A 21,974-nucleotide genomic window follows, 5' to 3' on the forward strand; every position below is an offset into this window, starting at 1 on the left:
CTAGAGGTTTTTATGTAGCTCAGTCAGAAAGAAATTACAGAGGTAAAGTTTGAACATTTTTTATTCGGGGGCACGTTTCTGAAATATCTAAACTGGAACTTAAGAGATTTTTTTCTAAGGAGATGCTTATCTTATACATTACATATCAAACAGGCAATTCAAAGAGAGTTGTATTCCAGGTGTAAAAGATGCAAGTACAGTATTATGTAGTTTCCATTTATCAAACAGTAGCAGAACTTGTGTAAAAGATGCAAGTATTATGTAGTTTCCAATTATCAAACAGTAGCAGAACTTGTGTAAAAGATGCAAGTATTATGTAGTTTCCAATTATCAAACAGTAGCAGAACTTGTGTAAAAGATGCAAGTATTATGTAGTTTCCAATTATCAAACAGTAGCAGATCTTGTGTAAAAGATGTGTTATGTAGTTTCTAATTATCAAACAATAACAGAACTTGTGTGAAAGATGTAAGTGTTATGTAGTTTCCAATTATCAAACATTAGCAGAACTTGTGTAAAGGATGCGTTATTTAGTTTTCAATTATTGAACAGTAGCAGAACTTGTGTAAAAGATGTAAGCGTTAGGTAGTTTCCAATTATCAAACAATAGCAGATCTTGTGTAAAAGATGTAAGTGTTATGTAGTTTCCAGTTATCAAACAATAGCAGAACTTGTGTAAAAGATGTAAGCGTTAGGTAGCTTCCAATTATCAAACAATAGCAGATCTTGTGTAAAAGATGTGAGTGTTATGTAGTTTCCAATTATCAAACAATAGCAGATCTTGTGTAAAAGATGTGTTATGTAGTTTCCAATTATTAAACAATAGCAGATCTTGTGTAAAAGATGTAAGTGTTATGTAGTTTCCAATTATCAAACAATAACAGAACTTGTGTAAAAGATGTAAGTGTTATGTAGTTTCCAATTATCAAACAATAACAGAACTTGTGTGAAAGATGTAAGTGTTATGTAGTTTCCAATTATCAAACAATAGCAGATCTTGTGTAAAAGATGTAAGTGTTATGTAGTTTCCAATTATCAAACAATAACAGAACTTGTGTGAAAGATGTAAGTGTTATGTAGTTTCCAATTATCAAACAAGTGTAAAAGATGTAAGTGTTATGTAGTTTCCAATTATGAAACAGTAGCAGAACTTGTGTAAAAGATGTAAGTGTTATGTAGTTTCCAATTATGAAACAGTAGCAGAACTTGTGTAAAAGATGTAAGTGTTATGTAGTTTCCAATTATCAAACAATAGCAGATCTTGTGTTAAAGACGTAAGAATTATGTAGTTTCCAATTATCAAACAATAACAGAACTTGTGTGAAAGATGTAAGTGTTATGTAGTTTCCAATTATCAAACATTAGCAGAACTTGTGTAAAGGATGTGTTATGTAGTTTCCAATTATTGAACAGTAGCAGAACTTGTGTAAAAGATGTAAGTGTCATGTAGTTTCCAATTATCAAACAATAGCAGAACTTGTGTAAAAGATGTAAGTGTTTTGTAGTTTCCAATTATCAAACAATAGCAGAAATTGTGTAAAGGATGTGTTATGTAGTTTCGAGTTATCAAACAATAGCAGAACTTGTGTAAAAGATGTAAGTGTTATGTAGTTTCCAATTATCAAACAATAGCAGATCTCGTGTAAAAGATGTAAGTGTTATGTAGTTTCCAATTATCAAACAATAGCAGATCTTGTGTAAAAGATGTAAGTTTTATGTAGTTTCCAATTATCAAACAATAGCAGAACTTGTGTAAAGGATGTGTTATGTAGTTTCCAGTTATCAAACAATAGCAGAACTTGTGTAAAAGATGTAAGTGTTATGTAGTTTCCAATTATCAAACAATAGCAGAACGTGTGTAAAAGATATAAGTGTTATGTAGTTTCCAATTATCAAACAATAGCAGATCTTGTGTAAAAGATGTAAGTGTTATGTAGTTTCCAATTATCAAACAATAGCAGAACTTGTGTAAAGGATGTGTTATGTAGTTTCCAGTTATCAAACAATAGCAGAACTTGTGTAAAAGATGTAAGTGTTATGTAGTTTCCAATTATCAAACAATAGCCGATCTTGTGTAAAAGATGTAAGCGTTATGTAGTTTCCAATTATCAAATAGTAGCAGAACTTGAAGATGATTAGTTTTTCAGGGGATTATATTCATCAACTTTCTTTGAGGCTGGTTACCAGCATTTACTTGTAAGAGGATGGGCAGAAAAATAGCAAAACATAGGAACCTATTAATTTATAAATCCATGTGGCATAATGCCTTAACCAATCAGCAAGAGTGTAAGAACCCAATAGGAATCACAATCTGAGAAGGCATAGGATAAGAGAGGGGAATAATTAGAGGATTTGTTAACAACACTGTTAGGTGAGGTTACCTGTATCAAGGGTTTATAAGTTAGCGCACTCAAAGGTTTGCTATCAATGGACCCGAGATGGTTAGGCTAGGTCAGGTTAGGTTACCTGTATCAAGGGTTTATAAGTTAGCGCACTCAAAGGTTTGCTATCAATGGACCAGCGTGGCAACTTACCTTCGAACATCCACTACCGACATTTCCGTAGCGCAGACTGAATCCTTGATCAGTGGCAGAGCTGTCTGCTTTGAACGTAGTCTGAATACTACTCCCTGGGATCATGAATTTTGTTCCTGGGGCAATGTATCCCGATAATCTAAGACAAAAAGATACGGTGTAAGAAAAACAAAATGGAATTAATCGAGAAAGGTAATCTCTTATTTACGTACATGGTGAATTTTTATGTTCCTTTTAATCAATTATTTGTGAAGGTACTGATCATTCTTACTCACGTCATTGGTGCAGAAAATGCATTCTCTATTATAACTTTTTCTCCAGTAGCAAGCCTAAACGACATGACCCATATGACTGTATGAAGAAGGTCAGTCTGAAAAGATATGGATAGATAAATTTACTTGGCCTGTAAAGGTAAAAAGTACTCAAGTCATAATTACATTTAAAAATGATTTCACAGGCTTTTTTCAATCTTTAACAGGAAATTACACAAATTCATATAATTTTGTAATTGCATATTTTACAAATCCAAGACAAAGAAAACAGCATGCAAAAAAGTTTCCAGGACCTGACTCCCCCAATACAGTTAACCATTTACTGTTCTCAATGAACATCATATGCATACACAATTCACCGTAGCAGTTAGCACCTTTTCATCTCTACATCATATTCCAAGTTACACTATTATATTCTTGAAGGAAATTTCCCCCCATCTTCCTTTTATGCATCTGAACTCAGATAGACATTTATCATCTATTTCAAAACTTTAGCAGATATCTAGCTACCTCTCTTAGTTGTGAGCATAAATCTCTCACTCTCTTTATTTACACCATTCATACTGATTTTCTAATGTTATCTTTAAGGCTTTCATCTCACCAAATTTCTCTTGCTAACACTCACTTTGAACTTTCCCTGCTTACAAACACATCTAAAATCTTTCACCAGTTTCTCTAATTCTTCTTTATGATTACCAATCGACACATTAACACTCACAAACATCAGCCCTGAAGGGATCTCTGGTGGAGATGCCCGTGATTTCTCTGAGTAATCAATTAATGCTAATGTTGAGCTGGAAGTACTGTCTGGGCGGAATGGTCGCACTACCTATAGGAGCTTGCTGATGCAATTTTCTAAAGGAAATCTTCTCGCTTTTGCCATGTCTATCAACATTACCAGATACTTAAACCTGTGCCTGAGTGCGAGATTCAACTTCTCCCAATTTATCATGATCCCCAAATCCTGATAAAAGGTGATAAGGTGGTCTTGATTCTTTAGCAATTGTCCCTCTCAGTCCAGGATTAAGCAAATGCTGAGATACATCAAAAGACGTATCCCATACCAGTGAGACCCAAGCTAATGGTGAGATACACCAAAAGACGTATCCTGTATCAGTGAGACCCAAGCTAATGGCAAGATACACCCAAAGATGTATCTGTTATGTATTTAAGTGTGGGAAATAATTCCGGGAAAGGCTTCCCCGTTTCTGATTTCCGGACCCGAGCCTGAAGGATAGAGTGCCAACACTCTCACACTTGACAAACTAGAGAACCACAACGAAGACGGTTTGCTTTCCCTGCACATGTTTAAGTCCAAAGATTACTCTATACCGGGACTGTCGGCACCGATATCACCTTGATGTTCAGACGCTATTCCAGGGCGCAGAATAGTAAATCCCAATCACGTGTGGTTGGACTGAATCAGTTACGTTAACGACAGTTTCACAAAGCGTTAGGGGAAGCAGTACTGTAAAAGTCAAAACGTCCTAAGGACCACCGGGAGGTAATACCGTAGAACATTACAATAAAGGATTGACACCGATAGCTTTACATTGACGTAAATATAAACTTCCCCTTAAGTCATATCTCACCTCATGAGATAACTCATTTAGTCATTTCAAAATATAAAGGTCAAGTTAAAAACAGTTAATAATTTTAACCTAAAAATAAATGGCATTTATTTCCATAAAGTACCACAGGAATTTTCACCTAACTGACACAGGAAAAACCAGCAAAAGTATCCCATACCAGTGAGACCCAAGCTAATGACGAGATACACCAAAAGACGTATCCTGCACCAGAGAGACCCTTGCTAATAGTGAGATACACCAAAAGACGTATCCCACACCAGTTAGACCCTACCTAATGGCGAGATACACCAAAAGACATATGCCCTACAAGCGAGTCCCAAGCTGCCATTAGCATCAACACTTGAGTGAACATCCAGAGAGCAGTTTATAGTCTGAAACGGGGTCTTGAACTACAGTAGTACACCGGTCTGTTAAGGAAGAAGGAGAGTTACTTCTGAGAGGACTGATGAATGGGTACTTAGAAGCATGCATTCTTCAGGTCCACTAAAAGCATGGTCTCTTTTTCTGATGGAACTCGGTACAGTTCATACTGATTTTATCCTGAACCTGATTGCTGCGCAAACTAGTTAATGCAAGAGAGGTTAATGGCAGGTCTCCAACCCCTGGTCGACTTCTCCATCAGGAAGAAGGCCGAAGATCCGTCTTGAATGTTTTTGAGCACTATCTTCACCAACATCCCTTTCACCTCTGCAACAATGTTAGGGATGTCGTTGATATTAAAGAATAGGTATGAATGCTATTGGTCTGCAAGATAAGGTAATAAGTATCTTCCATAAAGAACAATCACTGCCAGATTGCTTAATTTAATAGCATGTCAGATAATCCTCTACTTGTGGGAGCAGGAGAGGGGGAAATAAAAAATAAGCATCCATCTCTACCTCTTTTCTGCCTCTCTTCCTGAACTGGTCAGGGTGGGAGCCTTGAAAGGACTGTGCAAGAATAGAATCATTCCAAGTTGAAGGAGATACAGGTAGACCTGATCAAGGTTACAGAAGGCTGAGGCGACCTTCTTCCCCACCAATCCTGCAGTCATGGCTGTACCCAAAGGTTTGTCTGTAGATGTCCTTGATGAGTCAGAGCCTTTGAAGGAGACTGCATGGTGGATCAGGGAGTCCTGCTAGGCAGTTCTCTACTGCCTCTTACACAGACATGGATGTCCTCACTGAAGAATTCAAAATTGTCATTACTATATCTGCAATAACTAGATTTGAGAATTGGGACACCAGAGCACCTCTTACCTTTAAAATACAGTTGGCCCAATGGTTCACTGCCTGGTATAATAGAAATATGTCACTGCCTTTCCACGAGACAACACAAATCTGTTATACATCTCCAAAAACATGAATTTATGATTCCATTGTTTCCATGAAGTACGTAATGGTAGAAGTCTCCATGGCTGCCGACTCGAAAGTAGAGGCCTTGCTTTTTGATCCCAGTCTCTTCAAGTGAGCAGACTAACAGGTCAACCTAAAGAGGTGCTGACACTGAAGATTGTGGCACATAGAAACTTTGCTGCCTCGTAGTGTGTGGTGGTTGGATCTAGTTAGACTAACTGGAAGCAAGAGAGTTCCGAGATCCACAGATCTGATCAACAACTCAATCCAGGCCCTACTAGCAAAATCTGACTGGGACAGCTCCAGCAAAGGTCTTGACCCTTGAGGGACACCAGCAATGTAATCAGCGACAGATGAAGGACCCGGATGGTTGTCATTGGGGAGAGAAAGATTTCTGTTACTGATCAAACCAGAGAAAAAAAAAGAGGTATCAAATGCCTTTCTGTTTTGATCACTGTAGAGAGTAAGCCACTGCCCCATGTTCATGGGCAGGATCTTATTGAACCAACTGGAAGTGATTAAGTTTTCAGTTTCACTGATTGTCAACTCGACCTAGGGCCAACTAGCAAGACCCACCCATGGCAGGTCCAGATAAGATCTTGACCCGAGGAGCAACAAAATGTTGATTAGATGACAGAGGTCATACTTGAAGCTAGGGCTATGGTTGCCACACACAGTTTGTTGCCCTTGGAAATGACTGCAAGAACCTCCACAAAGCCACACTACGACTTTGGGTTTTCTGGTTCTGATAGAACTGGGCCAAGGTCCAGTATCTTTGTGTAATAAGAATATTGAGTGTTCTCATCATTCACAAGGGATGAAGGCTTGGCAGTTACTTTGAAAAGCTACTTCTCCCCCCCCCCTATGAACACAAACATTCTGTTCCAAAGACAAAGCCAATACCATAATCGATGACAAATGAAGGACAAAGCTAGTTGTCATTGGACAAAGATGTCTGGCACTGATCAAACGAGAAACAGGATAGGTACCTACAGGGAAAATAACCCTGTGAGGAAATTATATAAGGAAACAAATAGAATAGTGTACCTGAGTGCACCCTTAAGCAAGAGAACTCTAACCCAAGACAGTGGAAGACCATGGTACAGAGGCTATGGCACTACCCATACCACAGAACAATGGTTTAATTTTGGAGTGTCCTCATCGAAAAGCTGCTCACCATAGCTAAGGTCTCTCTTCTACCCTTACCATGCCACGAGGAAGGTAGCCACTGAACAATTATAATAAAGTAGTCAATACCTTGAGTGAAGAAGAATATATAAGTTATCTAAGTGTTGTCTGGTGTATGAGGAAAGAGAATTTGTACAAAGTAGGCCAGACTATTTGGTGTATGTGTAGGCAAAGGAAAAATGAGTCATAACCAGAGAGGGATCCAATGTAGTACAATCCCTGCCAGAGGACCCAATAACTCTCTAGCAGTAGTATTTCAAAAGCTGATTGGTGTATATTCAGAATAGTGTACCCGACTCCATATCACTGATTAAGGAACTTTGCAAACATATGGGTTCCAGGCATATTTAGATTTGCTCATCTTCCCTATGTTGAAAATGTCTTTATCAGCACTAAAGTATATTTAAAAAGTTATGGATTTCATGTGTATATGAGAGACTGGATTCAACCATATGAATATTAGCATTAGCATTACTTTGAGGACTTGAAAGACTTACAGGTACGTGTTACTGAGGCGTGAAGCCATACCAACTTCAGGTTTAAAGGCACTTTGTCAACAAAAATGGGGAATTGTTAGCTTACAGTATATAATACATCTGGTATCGTGTCGTACTCTATGATAATGCAAGTTGATTACTTGAGATTTGCAGATGATATACCGTAGTTCTATTTAGTGAATCATAGGATGAAAGGCAAAAGATGATAAAATAAAATTGAATACAAAAAGCAAAAATGTAGGACTGAAAATGAATATGAGTAAAAATAAGAAAATGTTCAATGAAAATGCACAGACAATAAATGAATGTTATGGTCAAGATTTTGCAACTAACAGGTAATTTGAAAAGTAATGAATCTTTTATCTGAAATCAAGTGCCGTGTTCCATATCATAAGGGTATTTTTTACCTCAGAATTTACAAATCTAAGAACTTGCTTTATGTTATAAGCAGCTTTGTCACTATCTATTGTTTTTACAGCCAGTGGATTTTCTGTGTACCTGGGGATCAACCGATTTCATTTGTGAAATTATACGCATCAACGATGGAAAAAATGCTTACCGTAAAGCCTCCTTGTATACAGTAGGCGTTGTCAGGATAATTCGCCGGGTAATTCGGAGAATCTATATAATTGTAGCCATTAGATGAATATACAGCACATGACGGAACTGGTGTTGTAAGAGGAACTGGTATTGAAGATGTTGTTGATGAAACTTTATGATATGACGATGATGTTGGTAATGCATCAGGTGATACAAAAGTAGCAGGAACAATTGGGATAAATTCTCCAATAGGTAAAGGAACAATTGTAGTCGTAGTTGTTGTGGAAGTGGTGGGTGTGTTGAACTGGTTGTAGTGGTTGGTGTGGTCGAGGAGGAGGAGGTTGTGGATGAGGAGGTGGTGGTGGTGGGTGTCGTTGAAGTGGTTGTGGTGGTTGGTGTGGTGGAGGAGGAGGAGGTTGTGGATGAGGAGGTGGTGGTGGTGGGTGTCGTTGAAGTGGTTGTGGTGGTTGGTGTGGTGGAGGAGGAGGAGGTTGTGGATGAGGAGGTGGTGGTGGTGGGTGTCGTTGAAGTGGTTGTGGTGGTTGGTGTGGTGGAGGAGGAGGAGGTTGTGGATGAGGAGGTGGTGGTGGTGGGTGTCGTTGAAGTGGTTGTGGTGGTTGGTGTGGTGGAGGAGGAGGAGGTTGTGGATGAGGAGGTGGTGGTGGTGGGTGTCGTTGAAGTGGTTGTGGTGGTTGGTGTGGTGGAGGAGGAGGAGGTTGTGGATGAGGAGGTGGTGGTGGTGGGTGTCGTTGAAGTGGTTGTGGTGGTTGGTGTGGTGGAGGAGGAGGAGGTTGTGGATGAGGAGGTGGTGGTGGTGGGTGTCGTTGAAGTGGTTGTGGTGGTTGGTGTGGTGGAGGAGGAGGAGGTTGTGGATGAGGAGGTGGTGGTGGTGGGTGTCGTTGAAGTGGTTGTGGTGGTTGGTGTGGTGGAGGAGGAGGAGGTTGTGGATGAGGAGGTGGTGGTGGTGGGTGTCGTTGAAGTGGTTGTGGTGGTTGGTGTGGTGGAGGAGGAGGAGGTTGTGGATGAGGAGGTGGTGGTGGTGGGTGTCGTTGAAGTGGTTGTGGTGGTTGGTGTGGTGGAGGAGGAGGAGGTTGTGGATGAGGAGGTGGTGGTGGTGGGTGTCGTTGAAGTGGTTGTGGTGGTTGGTGTGGTGGAGGAGGAGGAGGTTGTGGATGAGGAGGTGGTGGTGGTGGGTGTCGTTGAAGTGGTTGTGGTGGTTGGTGTGGTGGAGGAGGAGGAGGTTGTGGATGAGGAGGTGGTGGTGGTGGGTGTCGTTGAAGTGGTTGTGGTGGTTGGTGTGGTGGAGGAGGAGGAGGTTGTGGATGAGGAGGTGGTGGTGGTGGGTGTCGTTGAAGTGGTTGTGGTGGTTGGTGTGGTGGAGGAGGAGGAGGTTGTGGATGAGGAGGTGGTGGTGGTGGGTGTCGTTGAAGTGGTTGTGGTGGTTGGTGTGGTGGAGGAGGAGGAGGTTGTGGATGAGGAGGTGGTGGTGGTGGGTGTCGTTGAAGTGGTTGTGGTGGTTGGTGTGGTGGAGGAGGAGGAGGTTGTGGATGAGGAGGTGGTGGTGGTGGGTGTCGTTGAAGTGGTTGTGGTGGTTGGTGTGGTGGAGGAGGAGGAGGTTGTGGATGAGGAGGTGGTGGTGGTGGGTGTCGTTGAAGTGGTTGTGGTGGTTGGTGTGGTGGAGGAGGAGGAGGTTGTGGATGAGGAGGTGGTGGTGGTGGGTGTCGTTGAAGAGGTTGAGGTGGTTGGTGTGGTGGAGGAGGAGGAGGTTGTGGATGAGGAGGTGGTGGTGGTGGGTGTCGTTGAAGAGGTTGTGGTGGTTGGTGTGGTGGAGGAGGAGGAGGTTGTGGATGAGGAGGTGGTGGTGGTGGGTGTCGTTGAAGTGGTTGTGGTGGTTGGTGTGGTGGAGGAGGAGGAGGTTGTGGATGAGGAGGTGGTGGTGGTGGGTGTCGTTGAAGTGGTTGTGGTGGTTGGTGTGGTGGAGGAGGAGGAGGTTGTGGATGAGGAGGTGGTGGTGGTGGGTGTCGTTGAAGTGGTTGTGGTGGTTGGTGTGGTGGAGGAGGAGGAGGTTGTGGATGAGGAGGTGGTGGTGGTGGGTGTCGTTGAAGTGGTTGTGGTGGTTGGTGTGGTGGAGGAGGAGGAGGTTGTGGATGAGGAGGTGGTGGTGGTGGGTGTCGTTGAAGTGGTTGTGGTGGTTGGTGTGGTGGAGGAGGAGGAGGTTGTGGATGAGGAGGTGGTGGTGGTGGGTGTCGTTGAAGTGGTTGTGGTGGTTGGTGTGGTGGAGGAGGAGGAGGTTGTGGATGAGGAGGTGGTGGTGGTGGGTGTCGTTGAAGTGGTTGTGGTGGTTGGTGTGGTGGAGGAGGAGGAGGTTGTGGATGAGGAGGTGGTGGTGGTGGGTGTCGTTGAAGTGGTTGTGGTGGTTGGTGTGGTGGAGGAGGAGGAGGTTGTGGATGAGGAGGTGGTGGTGGTGGGTGTCGTTGAAGTGGTTGTGGTGGTTGGTGTGGTGGAGGAGGAGGAGGTTGTGGATGAGGAGGTGGTGGTGGTGGGTGTCGTTGAAGTGGTTGTGGTGGTTGGTGTGGTGGAGGAGGAGGAGGTTGTGGATGAGGAGGTGGTGGTGGTGGGTGTCGTTGAAGTGGTTGTGGTGGTTGGTGTGGTGGAGGAGGAGGAGGTTGTGGATGAGGAGGTGGTGGTGGTGGGTGTCGTTGAAGTGGTTGTGGTGGTTGGTGTGGTGGAGGAGGAGGAGGTTGTGGATGAGGAGGTGGTGGTGGTGGGTGTCGTTGAAGTGGTTGTGGTGGTTGGTGTGGTGGAGGAGGAGGAGGTTGTGGATGAGGAGGTGGTGGTGGTGGGTGTCGTTGAAGTGGTTGTGGTGGTTGGTGTGGTGGAGGAGGAGGAGGTTGTGGATGAGGAGGTGGTGGTGGTGGGTGTCGTTGAAGTGGTTGTGGTGGTTGGTGTGGTGGAGGAGGAGGAGGTTGTGGATGAGGAGGTGGTGGTGGTGGGTGTCGTTGAAGTGGTTGTGGTGGTTGGTGTGGTGGAGGAGGAGGAGGTTGTGGATGAGGAGGTGGTGGTGGTGGGTGTCGTTGAAGTGGTTGTGGTGGTTGGTGTGGTGGAGGAGGAGGAGGTTGTGGATGAGGAGGTGGTGGTGGTGGGTGTCGTTGAAGTGGTTGTGGTGGTTGGTGTGGTGGAGGAGGAGGAGGTTGTGGATGAGGAGGTGGTGGTGGTGGGTGTCGTTGAAGTGGTTGTGGTGGTTGGTGTGGTGGAGGAGGAGGAGGTTGTGGATGAGGAGGTGGTGGTGGTGGGTGTCGTTGAAGTGGTTGTGGTGGTTGGTGTGGTGGAGGAAGAGGAGGTTGTGGATGAGGAGGTGGTGGTGGTGGGTGTCGTTGAAGTGGTTGTGGTGGTTGGTGTGGTGGAGGAAGAGGAGGTTGTGGATGAGGAGGTGGTGGTGGTGGGTGTCGTTGACGTGGTTGTGGTGGTTGGTGTGGTGGAGGAGGAGGAGGTTGTGGATGAGGAGGTGGTGGTGGTGGGTGTCGTTGACGTGGTTGTGGTGGTTGGTGTGGTGGAGGAGGAGGAGGTTGTGGATGAGGAGGTGGTGGTGGTGGGTGTCGTTGACGTGGTTGTGGTGGTTGGTGTGGTGGAGGAGGAGGAGGTTGTGGATGAGGAGGTGGTGGTGGTGGGTGTCGTTGACGTGGTTGTGGTGGTTGGTGTGGTGGAGGAGGAGGAGGTTGTGGATGAGGAGGTGGTGGTGGTGGGTGTCGTTGACGTGGTTGTGGTGGTTGGTGTGGTGGAGGAGGAGGAGGTTGTGGATGAGGAGGTGGTGGTGGTGGGTGTCGTTGACGTGGTTGTGGTGGTTGGTGTGGTGGAGGAGGAGGAGGTTGTGGATGAGGAGGTGGTGGTGGTGGGTGTCGTTGACGTGGTTGTGGTGGTTGGTGTGGTGGAGGAGGAGGAGGTTGTGGATGAGGAGGTGGTGGTGGTGGGTGTCGTTGAAGTGGTTGTGGTGGTTGGTGTGGTGGAGGAGGAGGAGGTTGTGGATGAGGAGGTGGTGGTGGTGGGTGTCGTTGAAGTGGTTGTGGTGGTTGGTGTGGTGGAGGAGGAGGAGGTTGTGGATGAGGAGGTGGTGGTGGTGGGTGTCGTTGAAGTGGTTGTGGTGGTTGGTGTGGTGGAGGAGGAGGAGGTTGTGGATGAGGAGGTGGTGGTGGTGGGTGTCGTTGAAGTGGTTGTGGTGGTTGGTGTGGTGGAGGAGGAGGAGGTTGTGGATGAGGAGGTGGTGGTGGTGGGTGTCGTTGAAGTGGTTGTGGTGGTTGGTGTGGTGGAGGAAGAGGAGGTTGTGGATGAGGAGGTGGTGGTGGTGGGTGTCGTTGAAGTGGTTGTGGTGGTTGGTGTGGTGGAGGAAGAGGAGGTTGTGGATGAGGAGGTGGTGGTGGTGGGTGTCGTTGACGTGGTTGTGGTGGTTGGTGTGGTGGAGGAAGAGGAGGTTGTGGATGAGGAGGTGGTGGTGGTGGGTGTCGTTGACGTGGTTGTGGTGGTTGGTGTGGTGGAGGAAGAGGAGGTTGTGGATGAGGAGGTGGTGGTGGTGGGTGTCGTTGACGTGGTTGTGGTGGTTGGTGTGGTGGAGGAAGAGGAGGTTGTGGATGAGGAGGTGGTGGTGGTGGGTGTCGTTGACGTGGTTGTGGTGGTTGGTGTGGTGGAGGAAGAGGAGGTTGTGGATGAGGAGGTGGTGGTGGTGGGTGTCGTTGACGTGGTTGTGGTGGTTGGTGTGGTGGAGGAAGAGGAGGTTGTGGATGAGGAGGTGGTGGTGGTGGGTGTCGTTGACGTGGTTGTGGTGGTTGGTGTGGTGGAGGAAGAGGAGGTTGTGGATGAGGAGGTGGTGGTGGTGGGTGTCGTTGACGTGGTTGTGGTGGTTGGTGTGGTGGAGGAAGAGGAGGTTGTGGATGAGGAGGTGGTGGTGGTGGGTGTCGTTGACGTGGTTGTGGTGGTTGGTGTGGTGGAGGAAGAGGAGGTTGTGGATGAGGAGGTGGTGGTGGTGGGTGTCGTTGACGTGGTTGTGGTGGTTGGTGTGGTGGAGGAAGAGGAGGTTGTGGATGAGGAGGTGGTGGTGGTGGGTGTCGTTGACGTGGTTGTGGTGGTTGGTGTGGTGGAGGAAGAGGAGGTTGTGGATGAGGAGGTGGTGGTGGTGGGTGTCGTTGACGTGGTTGTGGTGGTTGGTGTGGTGGAGGAAGAGGAGGTTGTGGATGAGGAGGTGGTGGTGGTGGGTGTCGTTGACGTGGTTGTGGTGGTTGGTGTGGTGGAGGAAGAGGAGGTTGTGGATGAGGAGGTGGTGGTAGTGGGTGTCGTTGACGTGGTTGTGGTGGTTGGTGTGGTGGAGGAAGAGGAGGTTGTGGATGAGGAGGTTGTGGATGAGGAGGTGGTGGTAGTGGGTGTCGTTGAAGTAGTTGTAGTGGTTGGTGTGGTGGAGGAAGAGGAGGTTGTGGATGAGGAGGTGGTGGTAGTGGGTGTCGTTGAAGTAGTTGTAGTGGTTGGTGTGGTGGAGGAAGAGGAGGTTGTGGATGAGGAGGTTGTGGATGAGGAGGTTGTGGATGAGGAGGTGGTGGTAGTGGGTGTCGTTGAAGTAGTTGTAGTGGTTGGTGTGGTGGAGGAAGAGGAGGTTGTGGATGAGGAGGTGGTGGTAGTGGGTGTCGTTGAAGTAGTTGGAGTGGTGGAGGAAGAGGAGGTTGTGGATGAGGAGGTGGTGGTAGTGGGTGTCGTTGAAGTAGTTGTAGTGGTTGGTGTGGTGGAGGAAGAGGAGGTTGTGGATGAGGAGGTGGTGGTAGTGGGTGTCGTTGAAGTAGTTGTAGTGGTTGGTGTGGTGGAGGAAGAGGAGGTTGTGGATGAGGAGGTGGTGGTAGTGGGTGTCGTTGAAGTAGTTGTAGTGGTTGGTGTGGTGGAGGAAGAGGAGGTTGTGGATGAGGAAGGTGGTGGTAGTGGGTGTCGTTGAAGTAGTTGTAGTGGTTGGTGTGGTGGAGGAATAGGAGGTTGTGGATGAGGAGGTGGTGGTAGTGGGTGTCGTTGAAGTAGTTGTAGTGGTTGGTGTGGTGGAGGAAGAGGAGGTTGTGGATGAGGAGGTTGTGGATGAGGAGGTGGTGGTAGTGGGTGTCGTTGAAGTAGTTGTAGTGGTTGGTGTGGTGGAGGAAGAGGAGGTTGTGGATGAGGAGGTGGTGGTAGTGGGTGTCGTTGAAGTAGTTGTAGTGGTTGGTGTGGTGGAGGAAGAGGAGGTTGTGGATGAGGAGGAGGTGGTAGTGGGTGTCGTTGAAGTAGTTGTAGTGGTTGGTGTGGTGGAGGAAGAGGAGGTTGTGGATGAGGAGGTGGTGGTAGTGGGTGTCGTTGAAGTAGTTGTAGTGGTTGGTGTGGTGGAGGAAGAGGAGGTTGTGGATGAGGAGGTGGTGGTAGTGGGTGTCGTTGAAGTAGTTGTAGTGGTTGGTGTGGTGGAGGAAGAGGAGGTTGTGGATGAGGAGGTGGTGGTAGTGGGTGTCGTTGAAGTAGTTGTAGTGGTTGGTGTGGTGGAGGAAGAGGAGGTTGTGGATGAGGAGGTGGTGGTAGTGGGTGTCGTTGAAGTAGTTGTAGTGGTTGGTGTGGTGGAGGAAGAGGAGGTTGTGGATGAGGAGGTGGTGGTAGTGGGTGTCGTTGAAGTAGTTGTAGTGGTTGGTGTGGTGGAGGAGGAGGAGGTTGTGGATGAGGAGGTGGTGGTAGTGGGTGTCGTTGAAGTAGTTGTAGTGGTTGGTGTGGTGGAGGAGAGGAGGTTGTGGATGAGGAGGTGGTGGTAGTGGGTGTCGTTGAAGTAGTTGTAGTGGTTGGTGTGGTGGAGGAAGAGGAGGTTGTGGATGAGGAGGTGGTGGTAGTGGGTGTCGTTGAAGTAGTTGTAGTGGTTGGTGTGGTGGAGGAAGAGGAGGTTGTGGATGAGGAGGTGGTGGTAGTGGGTGTCGTTGAAGTAGTTGTAGTGGTTGGTGTGGTGGAGGAAGAGGAGGTTGTGGATGAGGAGGTGGTGGTAGTGGGTGTCGTTGAAGTAGTTGTAGTGGTTGGTGTGGTGGAGGAAGAGGAGGTTGTGGATGAGGAGGTGGTGGTAGTGGGTGTCGTTGAAGTAGTTGTAGTGGTTGGTGTGGTGGAGGAAGAGGAGGTTGTGGATGAGGAGGTGGTGGTAGTGGGTGTCGTTGACGTAGTTGTAGTGGTTGGTGTGGTGGAGGAAGAGGAGGTTGTGGATGAGGAGGTGGTGGTAGTGGGTGTCGTTGAAGTAGTTGTAGTGGTTGGTGTGGTGGAGGAAGAGGAGGTTGTGGATGAGGAGGTGGTGGTAGTGGGTGTCGTTGACGTAGTTGTAGTGGTTGGTGTGGTGGAGGAAGAGGAGGTTGTGGATGAGGAGGTGGTGGTAGTGGGTGTCGTTGACGTAGTTGTAGAGGTTGGTGTGGTGGAGGAAGAGGAGGTTGTGGATGAGGAGGTGGTGGTAGTGGGTGTCGTTGACGTAGTTGTAGTGGTTGGTGTGGTGGAGGAAGAGGAGGTTGTGGATGAGGAGGTGGTGGTAGTGGGTGTCGTTGAAGTCGTTGTTGTGGTTGGTGTGGTGGAGGAAGAGGAGGTTGTGGATGAGGAGGTGGTGGTAGTGGGTGTCGTTGAAGTCGTTGTTGTGGTTGGTGTGGTGGAGGAAGAGGAGGTTGTGGATGAGGAGGTGGTGGTAGTGGGTGTCGTTGAAGTCGTTGTGGTGGTTGGTGTGGTGGAGGAAGAGGAGGTTGTGGATGAGGAGGTGGTGGTGGTGGGTGTCGTTGAAGTGGTTGTGGTGGTTGGTGTGGTGGAGGAGGAGGAGGTTGTGGATGAGGAGGTGGTGGTGGTGGGTGTCGTTGAAGTGGTTGAGGTGGTTGGTGTGGTGGAGGAAGAGGAGGTTGTGGATGAGGAGGTGGTGGTGGTGGGTGTCGTTGAAGTGGTTGTGGTGGTTGGTGTGGTGGAGGAGGAGGAGGTTGTGGATGAGGAGGTGGTGGTGGTGGGTGTCGTTGAAGTGGTTGTGGTGGTTGGTGTGGTGGAGGAGGAGGAGGTTGTGGATGAGGAGGTGGTGGTGGTGGGTGTCGTTGAAGTGGTTGTGGTGGTTGGTGTGGTGGAGGAGGAGGAGGTTGTGGATGAGGAGGTGGTGGTGGTGGGTGTCGTTGAAGTGGTTGTGGTGGTTGGTGTGGTGGAGGAGGAGGAGGTTGTGGATGAGGAGGTGGTGGTGGTGGGTGTCGTTGAAGTGGTTGTGGTGGTTGGTGTGGTGGAGGAGGAGGAGGTTGTGGATGAGGAGGTGGTGGTGGTGGGTGTCGTTGAAGTGGTTGTGGTGGTTGGTGTGGTGGAGGAGGAGGAGGTTGTGGATGAGGAGGTGGTGGTGGTGGGTGTCGTTGAAGTGGTTGTGGTGGTTGGTGTGGTGGAGGAGGAGGAGGTTGTGGATGAGGAGGTGGTGGTGGTGGGTGTCGTTGAAGTGGTTGTGGTGGTTGGTGTGGTGGAGGAGGAGGAGGTTGTGGATGAGGAGGTGGTGGTGGTGGGTGTCGTTGAAGTGGTTGTGGTGGTTGGTGTGGTGGAGGAGGAGGAGGTTGTGGATGAGGAGGTGGTGGTGGTGGGTGTCGTTGAAGTGGTTGTGGTGGTTGGTGTGGTGGAGGAGGAGGAGGTTGTGGATGAGGAGGTGGTGGTGGTGGGTGTCGTTGAAGTGGTTGTGGTGGTTGGTGTGGTGGAGGAGGTTGTGGATGAGGAGGTGGTGGTAGTGGGTGTCGTTGAAGTAGTTGTAGTGGTTGGTGTGGTGGAGGAAGAGGAGGTTGTGGATGAGGAGGTGGTGGTAGTGGGTGTCGTTGAAGTAGTTGTAGTGGTTGGTGTGGTGGAGGAGGAGGAGGTTGTGGATGAGGAGGTGGTGGTAGTGGGTGTCGTTGAAGTAGTTGTAGTGGTTGGTGTGGTGGAGGAAGAGGAGGTTGTGGATGAGGAGGTGGTGGTAGTGGGTGTCGTTGAAGTCGTTGTGTGGTTGGTGTGGTGGAGGAAGAGGAGGTTGTGGATGAGGAGGTGGTGGTAGTGGGTGTCGTTGAAGTCGTTGTTGTGGTTGGTGTGGTGGAGGAAGAGGAGGTTGTGGATGAGGAGGTGGTGGTAGTGGGTGTCGTTGAAGTCGTTGTAGTGGTTGGTGTGGTGGAGGAAGAGGAGGTTGTGGATGAGGAGGTGGTGGTAGTGGGTGTCGTTGAAGTCGTTGTTGTGGTTGGTGTGGTGGAGGAAGAGGAGGTTGTGGATGAGGAGGTGGTGGTAGTGGGTGTCGTTGAAGTCGTTGTTGTGGTTGGTGTGGTGGAGGAAGAGGAGGTTGTGGATGAGGAGGTGGTGGTAGTGGGTGTCGTTGAAGTCGTTGTTGTGGTTGGTGTGGTGGAGGAAGAGGAGGTTGTGGATGAGGAGGTGGTGGTAGTGGGTGTCGTTGAAGTCGTTGTTGTGGTTGGTGTGGTGGAGGAAGAGGAGGTTGTGGATGAGGAGGTGGTGGTAGTGGGTGTCGTTGAAGTCGTTGTTGTGGTTGGTGTGGTGGAGGAAGAGGAGGTTGTGGATGAGGAGGTGGTGGTAGTGGGTGTCGTTGAAGTCGTTGTTGTGGTTGGTGTGGTGGAGGAAGAGGAGGTTGTGGATGAGGAGGTGGTGGTAGTGGGTGTCGTTGAAGTCGTTGTTGTGGTTGGTGTGGTGGAGGAAGAGGAGGTTGTGGATGAGGAGGTGGTGGTAGTGGGTGTCGTTGAAGTCGTTGTAGTGGTTGGTGTGGTGGAGGAAGAGGAGGTTGTGGATGAGGAGGTGGTGGTAGTGGGTGTCGTTGAAGTCGTTGTTGTGGTTGGTGTGGTGGAGGAAGAGGAGGTTGTGGATGAGGAGGTGGTGGTAGTGGGTGTCGTTGAAGTCGTTGTAGTGGTTGGTGTGGTGGAGGAAGAGGAGGTTGTGGATGAGGAGGTGGTGGTAGTGGGTGTCGTTGAAGTCGTTGTAGTGGTTGGTGTGGTGGAGGAAGAGGAGGTTGTGGATGAGGAGGTTGTGGATGAGGAGGTGGTGGTAGTGGGTGTCGTTGAAGTAGTTGTAGTGGTTGGTGTGGTGGAGGAAGAGGAGGTTGTGGATGAGGAGGTGGTGGTAGTGGGTGTCGTTGAAGTAGTTGTAGTGGTTGGTGTGGTGGAGGAAGAGGAGGTTGTGGATGAGGAGGTGGTGGTAGTGGGTGTCGTTGAAGTAGTTGTAGTGGTTGGTGTGGTGGAGGAAGAGGAGGTTGTGGATGAGGAGGTGGTGGTAGTGGGTGTCGTTGAAGTAGTTGTAGTGGTTGGTGTGGTGGAGGAAGAGGAGGTTGTGGATGAGGAGGTGGTGGTAGTGGGTGTCGTTGAAGTAGTTGTAGTGGTTGGTGTGGTGGAGGAAGAGGAGGTTGTGGATGAGGAGGTGGTGGTAGTGGGTGTCGTTGAAGTAGTTGTAGTGGTTGGTGTGGTGGAGGAAGAGGAGGTTGTGGATGAGGAGGTGGTGGTAGTGGGTGTCGTTGAAGTAGTTGTAGTGGTTGGTGTGGTGGAGGAAGAGGAGGTTGTGGATGAGGAGGTGGTGGTAGTGGGTGTCGTTGAAGTAGTTGTAGTGGTTGGTGTGGTGGAGGAAGAGGAGGTTGTGGATGAGGAGGTGGTGGTAGTGGGTGTCGTTGAAGTAGTTGTAGTGGTTGGTGTGGTGGAGGAAGAGGAGGTTGTGGATGAGGAGGTGGTGGTAGTGGGTGTCGTTGAAGTAGTTGTAGTGGTTGGTGTGGTGGAGGAAGAGGAGGTTGTGGATGAGGAGGTGGTGGTAGTGGGTGTCGTTGAAGTAGTTGTAGTGGTTGGTGTGGTGGAGGAAGAGGAGGTTGTGGATGAGGAGGTGGTGGTAGTGGGTGTCGTTGAAGTAGTTGTAGTGGTTGGTGTGGTGGAGGAAGAGGAGGTTGTGGATGAGGAGGTGGTGGTAGTGGGTGTCGTTGAAGTAGTTGTAGTGGTTGGTGTGGTGGAGGAAGAGGAGGTTGTGGATGAGGAGGTGGTGGTAGTGGGTGTCGTTGAAGTAGTTGTAGTGGTTGGTGTGGTGGAGGAAGAGGAGGTTGTGGATGAGGAGGTGGTGGTAGTGGGTGTCGTTGAAGTAGTTGTAGTGGTTGGTGTGGTGGAGGAAGAGGAGGTTGTGGATGAGGAGGTGGTGGTAGTGGGTGTCGTTGAAGTAGTTGTAGTGGTTGGTGTGGTGGAGGAAGAGGAGGTTGTGGATGAGGAGGTGGTGGTAGTGGGTGTCGTTGAAGTAGTTGTAGTGGTTGGTGTGGTGGAGGAAGAGGAGGTTGTGGATGAGGAGGTGGTGGTAGTGGGTGTCGTTGAAGTAGTTGTAGTGGTTGGTGTGGTGGAGGAAGAGGAGGTTGTGGATGAGGAGGTGGTGGTAGTGGGTGTCGTTGAAGTAGTTGTTGTGGTTGGTGTGGTGGAGGAAGAGGAGGTTGTGGATGAGGAGGTGGTGGTAGTGGGTGTCGTTGAAGTAGTTGTAGTGGTTGGTGTGGTGGAGGAAGAGGAGGTTGTGGATGAGGAGGTGGTGGTAGTGGGTGTCGTTGAAGTAGTTGTTGTGGTTGGTGTGGTGGAGGAAGAGGAGGTTGTGGATGAGGAGGTGGTGGTAGTGGGTGTCGTTGAAGTAGTTGTTGTGGTTGGTGTGGTGGAGGAAGAGGAGGTTGTGGATGAGGAGGTGGTGGTAGTGGGTGTCGTTGAAGTAGTTGTTGTGGTTGGTGTGGTGGAGGAAGAGGAGGTTGTGGATGAGGAGGTGGTGGTAGTGGGTGTCGTTGAAGTAGTTGTAGTGGTTGGTGTGGTGGAGGAAGAGGAGGTTGTGGATGAGGAGGTGGTGGTAGTGGGTGTCGTTGAAGTAGTTGTTGTGGTTGGTGTGGTGGAGGAAGAGGAGGTTGTGGATGAGGAGGTGGTGGTAGTGGGTGTCGTTGAAGTAGTTGTTGTGGTTGGTGTGGTGGAGGAAGAGGAGGTTGTGGATGAGGAGGTGGTGGTAGTGGGTGTCGTTGAAGTAGTTGTAGTGGTTGGTGTGGTGGAGGAAGAGGAGGTTGTGGATGAGGAGGTGGTGGTAGTGGGTGTCGTTGAAGTAGTTGTTGTGGTTGGTGTGGTGGAGGAAGAGGAGGTTGTGGATGAGGAGGTGGTGGTAGTGGGTGTCGTTGAAGTAGTTGTAGTGGTTGGTGTGGTGGAGGAAGAGGAGGTTGTGGATGAGGAGGTGGTGGTAGTGGGTGTCGTTGAAGTAGTTGTAGTGGTTGGTGTGGTGGAGGAAGAGGAGGTTGTGGATGAGGAGGTGGTGGTAGTGGGTGTCGTTGAAGTAGTTGTAGTGGTTGGTGTGGTGGAGGAAGAGGAGGTTGTGGATGAGGAGGTGGTGGTAGTGGGTGTCGTTGAAGTAGTTGTTGTGGTTGGTGTGGTGGAGGAAGAGGAGGTTGTGGATGAGGAGGTGGTGGTAGTGGGTGTCGTTGAAGTAGTTGTTGTGGTTGGTGTGGTGGAGGAAGAGGAGGTTGTGGATGAGGAGGTGGTGGTAGTGGGTGTCGTTGAAGTAGTTGTTGTGGTTGGTGTGGTGGAGGAAGAGGAGGTTGTGGATGAGGAGGTGGTGGTAGTGGGTGTCGTTGAAGTAGTTGTAGTGGTTGGTGTGGTGGAGGAAGAGGAGGTTGTGGATGAGGAGGTGGTGGTAGTGGGTGTCGTTGAAGTAGTTGTAGTGGTTGGTGTGGTGGAGGAAGAGGAGGTTGTGGATGAGGAGGTGGTGGTAGTGGGTGTCGTTGAAGTAGTTGTAGTGGTTGGTGTGGTGGAGGAAGAGGAGGTTGTGGATGAGGAGGTGGTGGTAGTGGGTGTCGTTGAAGTAGTTGTAGTGGTTGGTGTGGTGGAGGAAGAGGAGGTTGTGGATGAGGAGGTGGTGGTAGTGGGTGTCGTTGAAGTAGTTGTAGTGGTTGGTGTGGTGGAGGAAGAGGAGGTTGTGGATGAGGAGGTGGTGGTAGTGGGTGTCGTTGAAGTAGTTGTAGTGGTTGGTGTGGTGGAGGAAGAGGAGGTTGTGGATGAGGAGGTGGTGGTAGTGGGTGTCGTTGAAGTAGTTGTAGTGGTTGGTGTGGTGGAGGAAGAGGAGGTTGTGGATGAGGAGGTGGTGGTAGTGGGTGTCGTTGAAGTAGTTGTAGTGGTTGGTGTGGTGGAGGAAGAGGAGGTTGTGGATGAGGAGGTGGTGGTAGTGGGTGTCGTTGAAGTAGTTGTAGTGGTTGGTGTGGTGGAGGAAGAGGAGGTTGTGGATGAGGAGGTGGTGGTAGTGGGTGTCGTTGAAGTAGTTGTAGTGGTTGGTGTGGTGGAGGAAGAGGAGGTTGTGGATGAGGAGGTGGTGGTAGTGGGTGTCGTTGAAGTAGTTGTAGTGGTTGGTGTGGTGGAGGAGAGGAGGTTGTGGATGAGGAGGTGGTGGTAGTGGGTGTCGTTGAAGTAGTTGTAGTGGTTGGTGTGGTGGAGGAAGAGGAGGTTGTGGATGAGGAGGTGGTGGTAGTGGGTGTCGTTGAAGTAGTTGTAGTGGTTGGTGTGGTGGAGGAGAGGAGGTTGTGGATGAGGAGGTGGTGGTAGTGGGTGTCGTTGAAGTAGTTGTAGTGGTTGGTGTGGTGGAGGAAGAGGAGGTTGTGGATGAGGAGGTGGTGGTAGTGGGTGTCGTTGAAGTAGTTGTAGTGGTTGGTGTGGTGGAGGAAGAGGAGGTTGTGGATGAGGAGGTGGTGGTAGTGGGTGTCGTTGAAGTAGTTGTAGTGGTTGGTGTGGTGGAGGAAGAGGAGGTTGTGGATGAGGAGGTGGTGGTAGTGGGTGTCGTTGAAGTAGTTGTAGTGGTTGGTGTGGTGGAGGAAGAGGAGGTTGTGGATGAGGAGGTGGTGGTAGTGGGTGTCGTTGACGTAGTTGTAGTGGTTGGTGTGGTGGAGGAAGAGGAGGTTGTGGATGAGGAGGTGGTGGTAGTGGGTGTCGTTGAAGTCGTTGTAGTGGTTGGTGTGGTGGAGGAAGAGGAGGTTGTGGATGAGGAGGTGGTGGTAGTGGGTGTCGTTGAAGTCGTTGT

At 49.0% G+C, this 21,974-nt stretch overlaps 1 protein-coding gene and 1 pseudogene across 1 annotated transcript in view; both read right to left on the reverse strand.

Annotated features, from left to right (window-relative positions):
* Positions 1-8,337, reverse strand: part of LOC137622062 (uncharacterized) — a 15,059-nt pseudogene extending 6,722 nt beyond the window's left edge.
* Positions 2,927-21,974, reverse strand: part of LOC137621833 (protein SpAN-like) — a 341,729-nt gene continuing 322,681 nt past the window's right edge. Inside the window, exons 14-16 of the mRNA XM_068352340.1 lie at positions 6,009-6,238; positions 3,406-3,569; positions 2,927-2,935 (exon numbers count right to left, since the gene is read on the reverse strand). Of these exons, the coding sequence (XP_068208441.1) occupies positions 2,927-2,935; positions 3,406-3,569; positions 6,009-6,238 (403 nt within the window). The remainder of the gene's footprint in view (positions 2,936-3,405; positions 3,570-6,008; positions 6,239-21,974) is intronic.

The sequence above is a fragment of the Palaemon carinicauda genome, chromosome 28 (assembly GCF_036898095.1).
Source record: "Palaemon carinicauda isolate YSFRI2023 chromosome 28, ASM3689809v2, whole genome shotgun sequence".
Classification (NCBI taxonomy): Eukaryota; Metazoa; Arthropoda; class Malacostraca; order Decapoda; family Palaemonidae; genus Palaemon; species Palaemon carinicauda.